This window comes from Balaenoptera ricei, chromosome 13 (genome assembly GCF_028023285.1).
Source record: "Balaenoptera ricei isolate mBalRic1 chromosome 13, mBalRic1.hap2, whole genome shotgun sequence".
Classification (NCBI taxonomy): Eukaryota; Metazoa; Chordata; class Mammalia; order Artiodactyla; family Balaenopteridae; genus Balaenoptera; species Balaenoptera ricei.
In genome coordinates this window covers 92013961-92030624 of record NC_082651.1, presented here as the reverse complement: position 1 = coordinate 92030624, position 16664 = coordinate 92013961, and the positions used below count along the sequence as shown (strand labels likewise).

Below are 16664 nucleotides of genomic sequence, written 5' to 3'. Positions count from 1 at the left end.
AGGCACAGGACAAAATCAACACAGAAAAATCAACCTCATTTCTATATACTAACAATGAACAAGTGAAAACTGACAATAAAAACATAATACCATTTATAATTGTTTCAAAGAAAATTTTAAAATTTATACGTTCAGGATCTATATCCTAAAAAAATATAAAATACTGATGAAAGAAATCAATAAATGAAGAGATACACTGTGTTCATGGATGGAAAGACTCAACCTAGTAAAGATGTCAATTCTCTCTAGACTGATCTACAGGTTTAATACAATGTCTATCAAAATCCCAGAATGGTTTTCTGTAGATTTAGACAAGCTTTTATAAAATGTAAATGGAAAGACATTCCCTAGAATAGCTAAAACTATCTTGACAAAGAAGAATAAAGTGGGGAGGAATAACTCTACTTGATATTGAGATTTATTATTTAGCTACAGTAAGAAAGATAAGTGGTATTGGTAGAAGGATAGAGACAAAGATCAAAAGAACAGAACAGAGAACCCAGCAGCGAATATGCCCAACTTGTTTTTGACCAAGGGCATAAGCATTTCAATGGAGGCCAGATAGTGTTTTCAACAAATGGTGCTGGAGGAAATGGATATCCACAGGCATAAAAGGGAAATAAACCTCAACCCAAACCTTACACTTAATGCAAAAATTACTCAAAGTTGATAAGAGATTTAAATGTATTAAATGTTAAATGTAAAACTATAAAGCTTTAGGAAAAAAAAAAATAAGAGAAAACCGTGAAGATCCAGGGATAAGCAAAGTGCCTCGGCTCATAAGACTTGGAGGAACGTGAGAAATCCATGGAGAATTGCCTCTCAGCAGTTTTTTGAGATGTTTACAACCCACCCTGCTGGGAAAGAGTCCAAGACTAGTCTATCTTAATGCCAAACTCTGTTCTTTAGAAAAGAGTATTAAGTGAAGGTTCCTAAACATGGTTTTCTAGATGATCAAAGAGTTAATACTTCTTCTTTTGAAGAGTAATATTTACTGCAAAATTTATTTAAGAAAATGATGACACACTAAGTTTAAAAAGGTACGTCTTTATAATTAGACCCACATATATTAAGCCCCTATACCAATGACTTGAGTTATTTTCACATATACTATGTATTCTTCTTTCATTGATTTTAGCCCTTATAATAAGTTTCACTTATTACTTCTAGTCATTTTCAGTATTTTTTCTTGGGTTTTCCAGACATTAGGATGATACAATCTACAATAATGGTAATTTTGACTTTTTAAAAAGTTACAGCTCCTACTTCTGTTTCTTGTCTTACTACATTGACTAGGATGCTGAAAAATAATAATGATATTGGGCATTCTTGTTTTGGTTTTAATTTTAATGAAAATGCCTTCAAATTTTCAATGTTAAAAAAGTCAGCTATAGTTAAAATCCTAGTGATCAGCAGAGGACATGAAGCACAGCAAATGATCAATACACATTTTTTGATAAAAAATATAATAAAAATATTGATGTTATCTACTTACTTTCTATAAGATGGTTTTGTCCCAATATATTTTCATATCACAACTAGTAATAGTGCTCATTAATGGTAAAAAAATTTAAACAACTTCCAGTTGAAGAAAATCATGATGTCATAAATCTGACAAATTATCTAAAAAACAATTTAGGAAGAGAAGTATTGCTCTGAGACAATAAAAGTTAAAGCAAACACATCTCAGAGGCTTACAGAGGTTGTGAGAGCATGTGATTTATATTAATATCATGCGAACTAAAATTCCCTAAAATACCCCAAAACAAGGCACCTGGCTGAGCATGAATGTGGACCTACGAAAGAATGAGATTCTCTCTTTTCTGAGAAGTACTGCAGTCCGCATTGAAATATATATTCCCAGCATCTAAATATATTTCATGAAAGTATAAGAGGTACAGAGAAATGACTTCGGTGTCCAAACAGAATATGAAATGACTATAGAATGTATTTTAAAAGAGAGGAAAAACTAACTGTAGGTGGCTATCAAATGCTCCAACATACTTCATAAGGACTTCATAACATACTTCATAACATACCACATAAGGAGACTCTAAGATAAATAATAAAGGGCAATTAAATTAAATGTGCAGCTTTTAAAATAGTGTTGGTAAAGTCAAAGTAATACAGAAAAATGTTTATTTTGGAGACATTACTGGACCTTTCTGAGGCTTAATTTCCTCTTTTGTTAAGATGAAGATCCTTCATATTTGTATCATGGTTGTGAACATTAAATAAGAGGATATGAATAAGATAGCTAGCAAGAGGCTGGCACATGGTAGGCACACAATAAATGATGGGTATTATTTATATTATCATCTACATAATACGCTAGATATAAAAAAGCAGAAAGCTGGATGTGTGCTATGATTTCTTCTAACAAGAATTATGCCTATTGATTAGGCAGGACAGAAAAAGAATACAAAGAAACATGGCTATTTTAGGATAATGGAGTCATGGGTTAACTTTTATCTCTTTTTAAAATCTCATTTACTTGTGCAACAATTAAAGTATTTGAAATGACTCTTAAGCATGCCTCCCAAAGATCAGTAAAAATAAAATTGAGAGAAATTGCTATTTTTTTCCTACACTTTGTTTTATTCTGTCCTTTTTCCCAGTGAAAACAAAAGGAACATGTATCTGTTTTAACACCTCTGTCCCTTCCCCAGTGAGCAGGGGGTGAAAATGTTCACTATTTTACAGGCACCGTAGAGTTGGTGACGACTCCATACTGACACCAGTAACGAAATATCACAGGATTTTAAAGGGCAAAATTCGAATGTGACTCAAACCTAAGAATATTTCTTTCCCTTTTGTCTCTGGAAGTGATGTTTCTCTCCTCACTGAATTGGGTGACTTTAGCCCTTGCGGTAAGTCAGTCTGTCAAGCAGCTGCAGCCTCCGTATCAGACAGAGAGCCACTGTCCTTGAAAAAGTGGACTGAGTCACTTTCGCTCAGATGAGAACAGCTTTAACCTTAAATTTCTCTGCGGCTGCTTGAAAGTGAACATGACTATCTTAAACTGAGGCACCTCTCCTGAAATCCGCACCTTCCTGTAGGCACTGATAGCAGCTTACCTTACCTTCAGATATTTGTAAACATGAACAAGGTATTAATGCACATGAAAGTACTTTATGAATAGAAAAAAATTACCAACATGTAGAGGATTATTACTGATAGTAGTATCATTAATCCCCATATTCCTATCTTGAATGTGAGTTTATGAGCTGTTCTAAAAGGCTCGTATGGTGACACCTGATTTAAAGTTACCAAGGCAACTCCATTCACGAACACAGTAAAGTCAGACGGAGCTTTCTGTACACAGGGCTTCCAAATACAAAACAAACAAAAATCCCTACTTCAACAGATATACAGAAATATGAAAAGGTGACAGAAATGGTCTCTAGAATACTAGACCCTTGTATGTTACAGCTACTCCTTTTATAAGGTTTCTGGTGGCCAACACTGTCTGTTGTGTCCACTGGGTCTAACCAAGATCTCTGGTGAAGGAAAGTCAAATTTTTAGAAGACAAAAAAGTCATAAGCTTCTGCTGGACTTAGTCAGAAGCTGTTAGACTACCCCACCAATCTCAGCAGTGCTTAGACCAGTATCTGGCACACACTAAGTACTCAGTATTATTATTATTAATTATAGTAATTGATTATTATTCTTAGATAAGAGAATATAAACAGAACGTAAATTATGATCATGTCCATTTCTGAGTATAAGTTTTATTAAATAGAAAACATAAAATTGTGGAAATAGGACTAAAGTTTAAATACTAAAAGTAGGATAGCTATCTTCTAGGAGATTTTCCCATTTCTATGGCAGAGAACTAAAGAATAGATGTAGCTATTGGGAGAATTTCATAAGTACTATATCTTGCACTGCTTATAAAAAAGGCAAAATGTGTTGTTGAGACAGTCTGAAGGTTCAAACAACCTTCCCTAGCCCATGCAGAGGGAAGAATATCTACCACAGGAAGGGTGTACTGATAAGGAACAAAGAAACGAGAGATTGAATTATTTCCCACCTTTGCCTTCTAGGTCTGGTGATGAGCACAAACATTTAGCCTCTGCTTCTCTCCTAAGGTATATTAGGAAAATGAGTGCCTATTTGTGAACTCCTCAGGAATAAATGGTTCTCAACTGCCATAAAAAGTCTCTCCTAGGGCACAGCAAACATGCCCTTGGGATGGGGGGAAACCCAATGAAAGAATTAAGTTCCAAAGGGTTTTCCATATGTTTGAGGCTGTATGTGGGGTGCATAAACACATAAACATACACAAAAAGCTAGCAACCACACTTATGAGCCATGTTCTACAGCCTACTTATTTTATTGTATCTCAAAAGATAGAAATTACACAATAAAGCATTCCATAATCACTCCCCATAAGTGCTGTTGTAACTTCAATACATAATACATATTTTCACATGGCTAAATATAATATTTAATGAAAACATTTTTAAATGAGACATATGAGAGGGGGAAAATATTTTGTTTTAAAATAAGAAGTAAGATTTGCCTTACAAATTTTTTCTCTAGGACAAATAATCAATCATGCCATATGAGCCTCCATAAATACACATGTTTACTTTAAAGAACTGCTATACAAGCCAATTTTTTAAGGCCAGATTTTGTTTTTTAGTTAATGTTGATAAGGTATTAATAGAATAATTCATGGAGCTGGAAATGCTTTCACTGTAGTGTATCATTCAGACTCAGGTGGAATACTGGCCCTGCCACCTCATAGCTCTGTGACCATGTAAAAATACCTCACCAAGCCCTAGTGTTTTCATTTGTAAAAATAAGGTAATAATACCTAACCTATCAGGGTACTCTGAGAATAATATAACATAATATATAACATAATACAGGACAATATACATACATACACACACACCTGTATAGGTATCTAACACTGAGTTAACTAACATTGAGCTACTATGGCAGCCACAGTATTGGTAGTTCATTACTATACATCATTCTGCAATGTTTTAGCAGAGGTACTATAAAGATTTCTTAACTACTCTGAGCCTATTTGCTCATGTGTTGAATGGAATGATAAGATCACCTCCATCAAAAGGGTTATTATGGGGGCTTCCCTGGTGGTGCAGTGGTTGAGAATCTGCCGGCCAATGCAGGGGACACGGGTTCGAGCCTTGGTCTGGGATGATCCCACATGCCGCGGAGCAACTGGGCCCGTGAGCCACAACTACTGAGCCTGCGCGTCTGGAGCCTGTGCTCCCCAACGAGAGAGGCCGCGATAGTGAGAGGCCCACGCACCGCGATGAAGAGTGGCCCCCGCTTGCCGCAACTGGAGAAAGCCCTCGCACAGAAACGAAGACCCAACACAGCCAAAAATAAATAAATAAATAAATAAAAATAAATTAGAAAAAAAACCACACAAAAAAACAAAAGGGTTATTATGATTTGTATCAGTTTCATAACGATATCACAGGGAGACCTGTGTCAAAATCCTCCTGTGATTTAGGAAATTTCCTTTTTTTCTTGTAAATATGCTAATTTGGCTGCCTTGATAATTACGTAAGCAACAAAATTCCTCATTAAAAAAATGGATCCATGACTTTGCCTTATAATCAGCTTCTCTATTGTTCTGTGTTTAATGAAATGTTCCACCATTCACTCGTTCTTGACCGGAATCATGGAAGTCCACAGTGAAACATCTTTTTTGCCAACACGGTTAATTTCAAATGTTGCATAATACAGAATTATCTATCCAATATACATCCTAAAATTTATTCCAGTCACTGCATCTTTTAAAAATGGGATGTTGTTTGCATGTTGTGTGTACATTCTGCTCATTTTGTCTGAAAACATTTTAAATATGCTAATATCCCCATGTAAACATCAATTGTAAAAAACTGATTGCCATTTCTCTATGGACAAAATCTTCCACCTGTAGGGATGTAGGAAAACATAATTTCTAGTAAATGTTTTTATTATTTATTTTTTTAAAAAAAGGGTTATTATGAGGTTTGAATGATAAGATACACATACAAAGCCTAATGTTTGGTTCATAGATGGCCCTAAAAAACATGAAAACTGATAGTATGTGAAGCATCTTCTCAGCTTAAGGAAAAACAGATTTCTGCTGTAATGACCAGAGTTTTTATTTTGAATCTATTTTTATTACAGTTGGAAGTTATCCAGAGAATCGTGTAGTAGAAGAAAATGGTGGCCATTGAGTTATGTGGCCTCCTATATATTCTATATATAGAATACCTACATATCCTCCAAAACAAAAAGAACAAGAACAAATAAAACTACATAAAACCCATACATTCAGCACAATTACAGGCCAAGAGTGTCTAAACTTCAAAGTATTGTAAGTGAAAAAGAAAGAACACCAAACTCCAAAGAATGATCTCTCACATTCCATGTAAATGTTTCACATATTCAAAAAGTGGATCCATAATTGAAATAAACACGAAGAGCAAAAACCATACAAATAGAAATAAAATTAATCTATCTATACTATAAGTGAATAAGCAAATCACAGTGGAGGTGGTTTGTGTGTGTGTGTGTGTGTGAAAAAGAGAGAGAGAGAAGGGGAGGGACGGAGAGAGAGAGGGAAGGAGAAGTAACCTTGAAAAAAGATTTTTGAGTACTATTACTCTAAGGTTAAAGACAAAAAGAGCTCTACACAAATATTCTAGCTAGTAAGTTGGCTGGAATTTCCATAACTACTTTATGTGTACTCTAGGATTAAGCAAATAAATAAATACACTGTGGATAATGAGAGTCAAGTTTCTCACTGACAGAGAAAGGAGTTCACAAATAAGGAAGGCGAGAAGACTAAACTGTGTGGAACTGGATTGGAATTGGAAGGATCAACACAAACTCATGGTTTGCTTGTTTTTTTTTTAAATTAATTAATTAATTTATTTATTTTTGGCTGTGTTGGATCTTCGCTTCTGCGAAAGAAAGCGAGGGCTTTCTCTAGTTGCGGCAAGTGGGGGCCACTATTCATCGCGGTGCGCGGGCCTCTCACTATCGCGGCCTCTCTTGTTGCGGAGCACAGGCTCCAGACGCGCAGGCTCAGTAATTGTGGCTCACGGGCCCAGTTGCTCCGCGGCATGTGGGATCTTCCTGGACCAGGGCTCGAACCCGTGTCCCCTGCGTTGGCAGGGAGACTCCCAACCACTGCACCACCAGGGTAGCCCCAAACTCACGGTTTTTAAAATGAATATAGACAGACATAAAAATAGATGTAGACATATGTGTGCTCTGTCCCCTAAGAGGATCTAGAAGCTATAATACCACTGCATCAATGAGTACACCTAGCACCCGAGTCTTGGCTTCTAAATGTCATTCTTTATTAAAAAAATCAAGCTCTTTAAAGTCAATGACTGAATCCAGATCCAGGCAAGGAAAGTGTAAGAGGGTCTTGAACATCTGTGGTTCAAAAAGTGATGGGATTGGCACAAGTCAAAAGGATGCAGAAGAAAACCTGAAAGGTTCCCAATGGAAAAATCTGAGATAATTTGAGCAAAGCATTAAAATGGTGATAGTAATAGATTACAACCACAGAACAAAATGAGAATCCTTGAGCTTGTAGTGATGTAAATAAATAAATAAATGAATAAATACATACGGGGGAGAACAAATGATAAAAAATACCATTTGGGAGACACCAGTTAATAAGTGATCATTAACTCAGGCAACAGTCATCAATGCATGCTAAAATTAGCTGGTGAAAGTACGGTGAGAAACAGGGCTTACACAATCTCAAAGTACCTCAACACAAGACATTTATTAATCCCAAAGGGAAAAAAGATAATTTTATATAGAAGAAATATGGTTGACACCACCTCAATCAAGTGATCAAAATGAACAATGTCAGTAAAGGAACACAACAGTACCGTATATCTCCTAAGATAACGTACTGGGAAGGACCCAAAATCACTTCTGTGGTATTCTCACCAAAAATGCACAACTTGAATACACAAACAAAACTCAGACAAAGTCAAATTTAGTGGCATTTTACAAAATAATTGGCCAGTGCTTTTTAAAAAATGTCAAGGTGATAAAAGGGGGGGAAAAAAAGAATGAGGAACTATTTCAGATTACGGGACCCTAAGGAGACATGGCATTAAGTGCAACGTGTGACCTGCATTGGACCCAGATCAGAAAAAAACATCAGTGGGCCGACTGACAAAATCTGAATGATGGGTACAAAAGATGAGGTATTGCATCAGTGTTAGCTGTAGTCGTCTGAGATGGTAATATTTGGTGAACCTACATGAAGAGTATGTAAAATTCTTTGCACAGTTGACATAATATTTTTGGTATCAAATATAAAATTTTCAAAATGAAAAGTTAAAAAAATTGGAGAAGTTATGTCCAACTACCTCATATCCGCACCACTCTCCGATATTCAAACACTTGTATTTCTCCTGCTTCTTTCCCCCTATTTTTCTTCAACTTCTCCCTCTAATGCATTAGAGGAATGGAGAGACAATAGCAGTGCAGCTCCTTGGGAGCACGACGGCCACTAAGCAAAGGGCACTTGGATATAACTGTCCCACTATAAACAAAGCCAACTGGGACCTGAGCAGACCCCGGGAGAAGGGTGCCCTGTGCTGGCGTCAAAGCCGTCCCCATCCAGTGACATTTACTAAACTCAAGTTTATTTCCCAGGAGGTGGTAGCTGTGAACTAAGACCCACGTATGGCCATGAGGACACTCTGCCTGCGCAAAGGGGGTAAACAGGGCCTCCCTGTTTCACCCCCACTCCCCAAAACAGTGCTGTTGAGATTTAAAACACACTACTGACAGCCCTGAACTTCGTGTCTTTCTCCACAAAACCGGGTTCTTCTGTATTTCCTGGCTAGTTAAGGAGCACCACTTCCTCCCTGGTAACTTTCGCAGAAATCAGAAAGGCACTGGCCTCGTGTCTCATCCCCCGCACCCAAGCAGTCACCGAGTCCACTGGTAGAAACTCCTTCAGCTCCCTTTTCTATCCTCTTCCATCTTTGAAGCTGATACAGAGTTCAGGGCCAAGGTCAGGCAACTTGACCACAGCCTTTGTCCCCTAACTGGTGCCCCTCCAGTCCCGTGTTCACGCAGAGGTCAGAGGGCTTCTCCTAAAGCCCGGATCTGATCACGCTGCTTCCTGGGCACCAATTTTCCTGGAGGCCTTAGTGTCACTGAGGTAAAAGCTGAGCAGGACACTGGGGCGTCTCCACCGTCTGACCTGCTTCTCTCCAGTTTCATCTCCCAGTGGCTCTTGCTTCCACACCGTACACCCAGCTGTGCTGAACTCAGGTCAAGAATGCCCTCCTCAGAGCAGTCTTCCTCACCACCTCCAGACAGAACAGCTACCTGCCCTCCTGAGCCCACGCACCATGCAGACTTCTACCACAGCACCGAAGCACTTATTTACTTCTTGGTTCACAAATCTACATTCTCCATCGGATCGGAGTCCCCACACCAACAGCGTCCATCTACCGGGACCGGAGTCAGAGCTTTGCATGTGTGATTCCATTTAACCCTCACACATATTATTCCCATTTTACACATGAGGAAACTGAGGTTGTAAGAGGGTCAGTAACTGTTCAAGTCCCCAGAGCTAGTCAGTGGTGAAACTGGGATTTGAATGCAGGTCTACCTGGTGAAGAGCCCAAACGCTTTACTACCACCTGCTTTGTCTCTTTTTCTAACCCCAGAGAGTAGCATAGTGAACGGTGCATAATCTACGCTTGAAGAATCTTCGATGAATATTTCACACAGTGTACAGTTCAAACAGCAGTTATTAGGCACATTTTTCAGAATGTTTTAACTGAGCAGCAATTAACACATATAATGCTGTGTATTGAGAGAGTGAAAAATGCTAAAAGATGAAGCAATGTTTTCTGTTCTCTGAATCAAACTCCTGACTTCTCACACTTAATCACATCCAATCCACATAAAGTGACAGTGGGAAGAGAAAAGGACAGCAGAGCATGCTACCGAAATGTTACTGCTGAATGTATTCCCCTGGCAAATAGGCAGAGGAGTACCATAGGGCCAAAAAGAACACAGCCTTCCAGATCACACAGAGCTGGATTTGAACTCCAGTTCTATAGCTCACAAGCTGGGTAGGTCATGTAACCTCATCTTCTAGGTCACGTGACCTCATCTAAAACACAGCAAATGGTAACTACTTTGCAAGGCTGTTTTAAAGATGAAGTGCAGTGATGTGCACGTAGGACAGACACATTCCACAGTCTCCTTATCTTCCCCCAGTGATGCCAGTGACAAGAGGGTGAAGTCTTTAAAGGGAGAACCCATTATTCATAAGGAAGGACCTTCTCAAGGTCTCCAGACATTTGCAGAACCCAGTAACACGGATGCTCGCTTAACTTTAATCATTTTAGGAAAAAGGCACATTGATCTCTTGCTCATATTTGGACAAACGGGCTTGTGATTTGTTTGCTTCCACATGAGAAGCAACTGGCTGGTCAGAAATCACCATCGGCAAAATACCGCAAGTTAATACAAAATAGTATCAATCTAAAAGCACCAGGCCACTCTCTAAGGAAACAGTTGCATTATTCCAAGCAAATCATTTTATTTGCATGTAAGGGGGAAGCAGCATGGTCTAATCATCATTCATGGCAAGAACGTCGGACTGAATGTCAGGAGTCTTGGCCTTGCCACTTTAAAGGTGACCCTGGACATGTTTTTTAAGATTTAATATTCATTTATTCAACAAATATTTACTGAGTGTCTGTAAGACCCCTGTTCTCATGGAATTTATATTCTAATGGAAGAAGAAAGACATCACATAATAAATAGACAGACAGATAGAGGGGAAGAAGTTAGCAGACAAGGGTAAGTGATTAGAAGAGAAAAATGCTCATAAAATAGGTTGTGACTGGGTGATGTAGTCACTTTGGAAATGGTGACATTTATGCTAAAATCTGAGTACGTAACTTCTTCCTTTTCGGACATCCACATCCCTCCTATAAAATGTGACTACTGACCAAGGATGCTTTTGAACGTGTCTTCTAGTTCTAGGAATTTGTGATTTCATGGCTATTAGAGAAGTATTCGTGTGAACACATATTCTTAACATCAAATATTATCCTATATTTAAGAAAATCATTTATGGCAATGAGTCTTAGCTTTGAAGACATTTAAGGTAACAGTAATTCTTCTGTAAGGAACTAAATATAGCTTTGCACACTTAACTTTTCCTACTGATCTTTGTCGGAGCTCTCTCTGTCTGACAAGGAAGCGAGCATTTTGTTGACGCTTTGGCAAATGAAGCCAAGCTGGCCTCTGACAAGAAGGGCTAATGTACCCTTCCATGTATACATGAATTTGTAATGAGGTTAGAAGTTGTCTTAAACTAATTCTTTCTGTTGATCACTTACAACCACAAATTCAGACAGACTGAAATTTTACAAAGTGAAATGAAACTCTAAGCCACATGTTCTTTTTTACATAAAGACAGAAAAAAAAATTGAGGTGATGGGGTATGGAATTTTTTAAGGAAACATCAGTATTCTGACCCATATTTTTCATGTACCAGTTAACTAGAAAATTACCAAACCTGAAAAACTCAGATACATTGTACCAAGGGAATTAACACATTACATTCATTCCCCTCCCCCTCTACATTCCTCCCTCCCCTCCCTCGGTCTCCCTGCTGCCCGCCAAGCTGGGGCACATTTCTGGGATGGAAACGAAGGCCTTTCAAGCTGTTGAAAAATGAGGGCCCCTGAATGTTTAATTCTGTTAACTAATCATTAGAAAACTAGAAATCGCTGTCTCTCTGGGAACCAGTGAGGTAGCAGGCCCCACAGACGCTGTGTGTAATTTTGCAGGAGCCGGCTGGTTTCCCAGCAACACATTGATTTGTGGGATCACTACTTTGGGCACCTTGAGGATAATTAAATATTTAGTCCCTATTTGATGTATGCAAAGTCTGCCTAAGAGGATTACCAGCCTCAGTGAAGGTAGCAGTCCCACATTTTCTGGTAATTGAACATTGCAATGTCATTACCTATTCTTATCTTTACGCTGTAAGACTCTGTCTCTATCCTTAATATTACCTTTGAGGATGGAGAAGGAGACAGGGAGAAATTAAGAAAATGAGAGCCCGTGCAATCAACACTTTGGGGTCTTCTAGGTGTTTGGGATATGGAGATGAAGACGACAGTTTAATGTGTGTCGAAGAAATGACAGAGGTGGGCAAACCATCCTCTGTCTCCTCCGGTTCAAGGCTCCATTTTACATACCAAGCAGCCAAGGCCCACAGTTTAAGAATCTTCTCCAAGATCATAAACAACAGTGGAGGGAGGACGGAGACACATGCATGTGATTTGTCCACCAGCGCCCCAATCTTTCTACTGGTCTAGTGAGAGGTAACACAGTTTTTTAAAAGCAGTAATGGAGACTACCTCAAATTTAAACTATGGGCATAGTTCTACAGCATTCCAGAAGTTGTTGCTACTTCCATTCTGATGCTACAAATTTTTTGCATTCATTTTCCAAATAGCAAACAGCTATTTATAAGGCAGCGTTCCCCTACCAAATTCACTTGCCCTCCAAAATAGATTTGAATAAGCAATGCCAGGCTGACATAGAATACTTAACTTTTAAAGGAGGAGGAGGAGGAGGAGACACTCAGTGACTTAACTTATTTTGAAGAAGTCTACAAACGAATAACATAATTAAGCCACTATGGTAGTTTTTTTTTCTTTTTAATTGAAGCATAGTTGACTTGCAATGTTGTATTAGTTTGAAGTGTATGACATAATGATTCGCTATTTTTATAGATTATACTCCATATACAGTTATTGTAAAATATTGGCTATATTCCCTGTGCTGTACATTACATCCTTGTAACTTATTTGTTTTATACCTAATAGCTTGTACCTCTTAATCCCCTTCACTTATCTTGCCCTCTCCCTACCGCTCTCCCCTCTGGCAGCCATTAGTTTGTTCTCTGTACCTATGAGTCTGTTTCTGTTTTGCAATATCCATTTGTTTTATTTTTTAGATTCCACACAAAAGCGACAACATACAGTGTTTGTCATTCTCTGACTTACTGGGTTGGCCAAAAAGTTCGTTCAGGTTTTTTGTTACATCTTACGGAAAAAGGCCAAAATTCAACCTTTTTGGCCAACCTAATATTTCACTAAGCATAATACCCTCCAGATCCATCTGTGATGCTGTAAATGGCAAGATTTCATTCTTTTGTATGGCCTAGTAATGTGCCACTGGAGACATGTATCTGTATATCTATGTATCTCACATTTTCTTTATCCATTCGACTGCTGACAGACACTCAGGTTACTTCCATATCTTGGTTATTGTAATTAGTGCTGTTATGGACACTGACATGCATGTATCTTTTCGAATTAGTATTTTCATTCTTTTTGGATATATACCCAGGAGTGGAACTGTGGGATCATATGGTAGTTCTATTTTTAATTTTTTGAGGAACCCCCATACTGCTTTCCATAGTGGCTGCCCCAATTTACACACCCACCAACAGTGTGCTAGGGTTCTCTTTTCTCCACATCCTTACCAGCCACATGTAAAAAAATGAAATTAGAACATTTTCTCACAACTTATACAAAAATAAACTCAAAATGGATTAAAGACCTAAATGTATGGTCGTTTCCTTATTTCTACTACCAAATACTTTAAGAAACTCAGATCATTAGCTTCCAAGGACCAGGAAATTGTTCTTATACAGAAGGAAAGTAAGAGGAGGTAGAAAATTTAAAAAGCGAAGGAGACATGAGATGACTTTTACTAAAGTCAAGAGACATCCTGGAGAGATGTTTTTTGAGGGCCTGAAAAGTTCACACCACCAGAGGAAACAGTGGTGAAACGAGGAGCAGCAGACAGACTTTGCAAATGAGAGACAACAGTTTGTATTCAGTGAAATTAAAGTCAAGTCAGTCTAGAAAAGTGCATGGAAAAGCATTCTTGACAAAGCTAAGCTCCCTTAAATACTGTCTTTGGAAAAAGTTCAGCTAAGATGAAATTAAAATCTCAGAAATAGCCAGAAGTCACTGAAGTCATCTAAAAGCTGCAACTTGTTCTCTGAATAACTGGAACATCAAGGAAAACTTAAAAGAAGAAATAGTGGTTATACTTATATTATTTCTGAAGCGTTTAGACCCAAATATCAAAGTGTATGTTCTAATGTTTCAACACAACAGGTAAGATGGATATTTTCTTCTTTTCCCAGTTTCCACGTTGCTTCATAACATTCCTGGTGCACAGATCCGACATGAAGTGAGGCTCCAACCACAGAAGCCGGCCTCATCGTCCTGCCAGGATAGAGGCATCAAGGAAGATGCAACTGAAAAAGGCTGAGAACTTGAAAAATGGAGGTTCTGTCAGAAAAGTACATAAAAGTCAGAGCGTTCATTTGTTTCAGGATGAGTCAGCACTTAAGGTTCCACACGGCAAAAATAACGCGACCTAGTTTGGAGCTTACCTCCGAGATGCTATGGGAACCTTCGGGTCTGCTGAAAACAAGCACACCTCGAGCATTCACTATGCCAGGGGCCTGGAGTATATGTCATAGCCCATTGCATTAGTGTTCACACACTGCTCTTGAAAAAGCCTGTTAGTGGTCTCTTGATGCAATGCAAAGCAAAATGCTGAGACTAAATAATGTGATATGGTCATGATGCTTCAGAGAGTATTATTCAGATATTGGTGACTTTTAATACAATCCATTTCAGCAATTTGGCAAGATTAGAGAATCTTTGATAAGTCCATCTTGTTTTAATCTCAAATTCCCTAGCTCTGAAGAATAGATAACAGTATTTACCTGTTTCTCTCACAGAGGGAAATGAGAATATATGAGGTAATTCTAAAGATGCTCTGAGAAGAGTCTCGAGATATCCTTAATATTTGGTTCTTTTTAAAAAGAAGTTCATTGTTCTTTAAATGAAATAATAAGGAAACAAACAGAAATTATAAAGCAAAGCTTTAAAATTAGAAGGTAAATTGAGTTGGAATCAGACTTCCAGGAAACTCTTTTGCAGACTAGATTAACCTAGGAAGTCTTATTTTCTAACTTCTATTGGCCTGTAGTCTACTCTGCAAGCTAAAGCACTTGATTAAGTGCTGACTCTTAGATCCTATGCTTTCAGGACGCATCAGTTTAGAATCTAAGCCAAAATTCAACAGCCACCGTATTTCTTTGATTTAGGAATTGGCATTTCCACTTACTCAATCAACAAGCATTTAAGCTCTGAATGTGTGCACAGCATACTTTGAGGGATTTGAAAAATGATAGGTATATCCTCCAGGGTTTCTCAGTTTTCAGGTAGTGGGGAGACAAAACTTTTAGTAGTAGTAGTAACAGCAGTAATAATAATAGATCAAATGTGTGGACCTCAAGGTTCAATTAATTAGGTTTGAAATGGTCAGGGAAGGGTCCAGAGAGGTGATGGACTGAGTGAGCCCTGAAGGATGATATGGAGAAACCAAAGATCTCGTGTGTCTGCTGCATTTTGTCGGTCTGCATACAGAAGAGAAGGGAGGGCATTTTAGTGCCTGGGCAGAGCATAAAAGAAATGAAATAGCTATACTGCACACTGAATTTCCACTTAGATCTGCATTTCTCCAGGGAAAGGGTGAGCTGCCATAATTAACTGATACTATGAAAAATCCTGACTGTATCCTATGAAGAGAAAAATTAGATACACATGTTAGGTGACTGAGGCATCATCTACTATGCATATTCAAACATACGGAAAAATAAAAACAAAATTTGTTGCACATATTTAACTACTACATAGTTGGACTGATGAACACACTGGGAAGTTTGCATTAGCAAGCTGATTATTCACCTGAAGGTGGTTTAAAGTAATAAAGAAATGAGCAGTCAGATGCTCCCTTACCTGTCTCTGGGGCCAAGTGGCTTTGAGGATGGCCTCCGTTCTAAAGAACACAAGGAGCTTGCCATCCTCCTCGGTCAGGTGAAACGACTGTCCCAGAATCTGCAGCACTTGAATGCGGGGCCTCACGGGCCAGGCGTCGTCAGCACAGAAAGGCCGCAGCCACTCCAGCAGGTCCTCAGAGGACACCAGCTGTTCTCTGCAAAATCAAGGGTTCGATTAAAAAGAAAAAAAAAGACTTAGTAGTTTCTAATTTCAGTAATCAAATGCGGTGACTGATCTAAACAACTGTTTGTTGGGTGACTTTATTTTTTTTTCTACTGCGAGGAAAAATGTAGGTTTTAAATGGCTTAAAGCAAACCACATTAGGTGTTTAAAAACTACGTAAAATGCATGTGATAGTTAAACAGTACCATATTCAAATGAGTTACAGAAAGCAGATAAAAATAATCAATATGTTCTTAGCTACTCCATTTCTTAAGCAAAGTTTACTAAGAAGCACGGCTTATTTCAAAGTTCTATGAAGATGTTATGCCCATGCCCATCCAGTTCCCAGGGCTTAAAAGACTCTCTTTTTATTGAATTGAATTGACGACTAGCTCGATGGGCAAAATTAAAGATTTCCAAATCAAACAGTTTTCATTAGAACACTGCTTTAGAGTGATAACTGTTTCTATTGATAATAGAAGTTCACATAGGAGGGTGCTAGAGTCTTGGATAACCAGGTAGGCATCTGGAAAAAATCTTTGATTGAAATATTATTATTTTAGTCTTGGCAA

At 38.2% G+C, this 16664-nt stretch overlaps 1 protein-coding gene across 5 annotated transcripts in view; it reads right to left on the bottom strand.

Annotated features, from left to right (window-relative positions):
- The window catches only part of NBAS (NBAS subunit of NRZ tethering complex), a 341753-nt gene that overhangs the window by 26625 nt on the left and 298464 nt on the right, over positions 1–16664 (bottom strand). For all 5 annotated transcript variants that reach the window (XM_059942180.1, XM_059942182.1, XM_059942181.1 and 2 more), the window contains one exon: positions 15889–16084. In XM_059942180.1, the coding sequence (XP_059798163.1) occupies positions 15889–16084 (196 nt within the window). The remainder of the gene's footprint in view (positions 1–15888; positions 16085–16664) is intronic.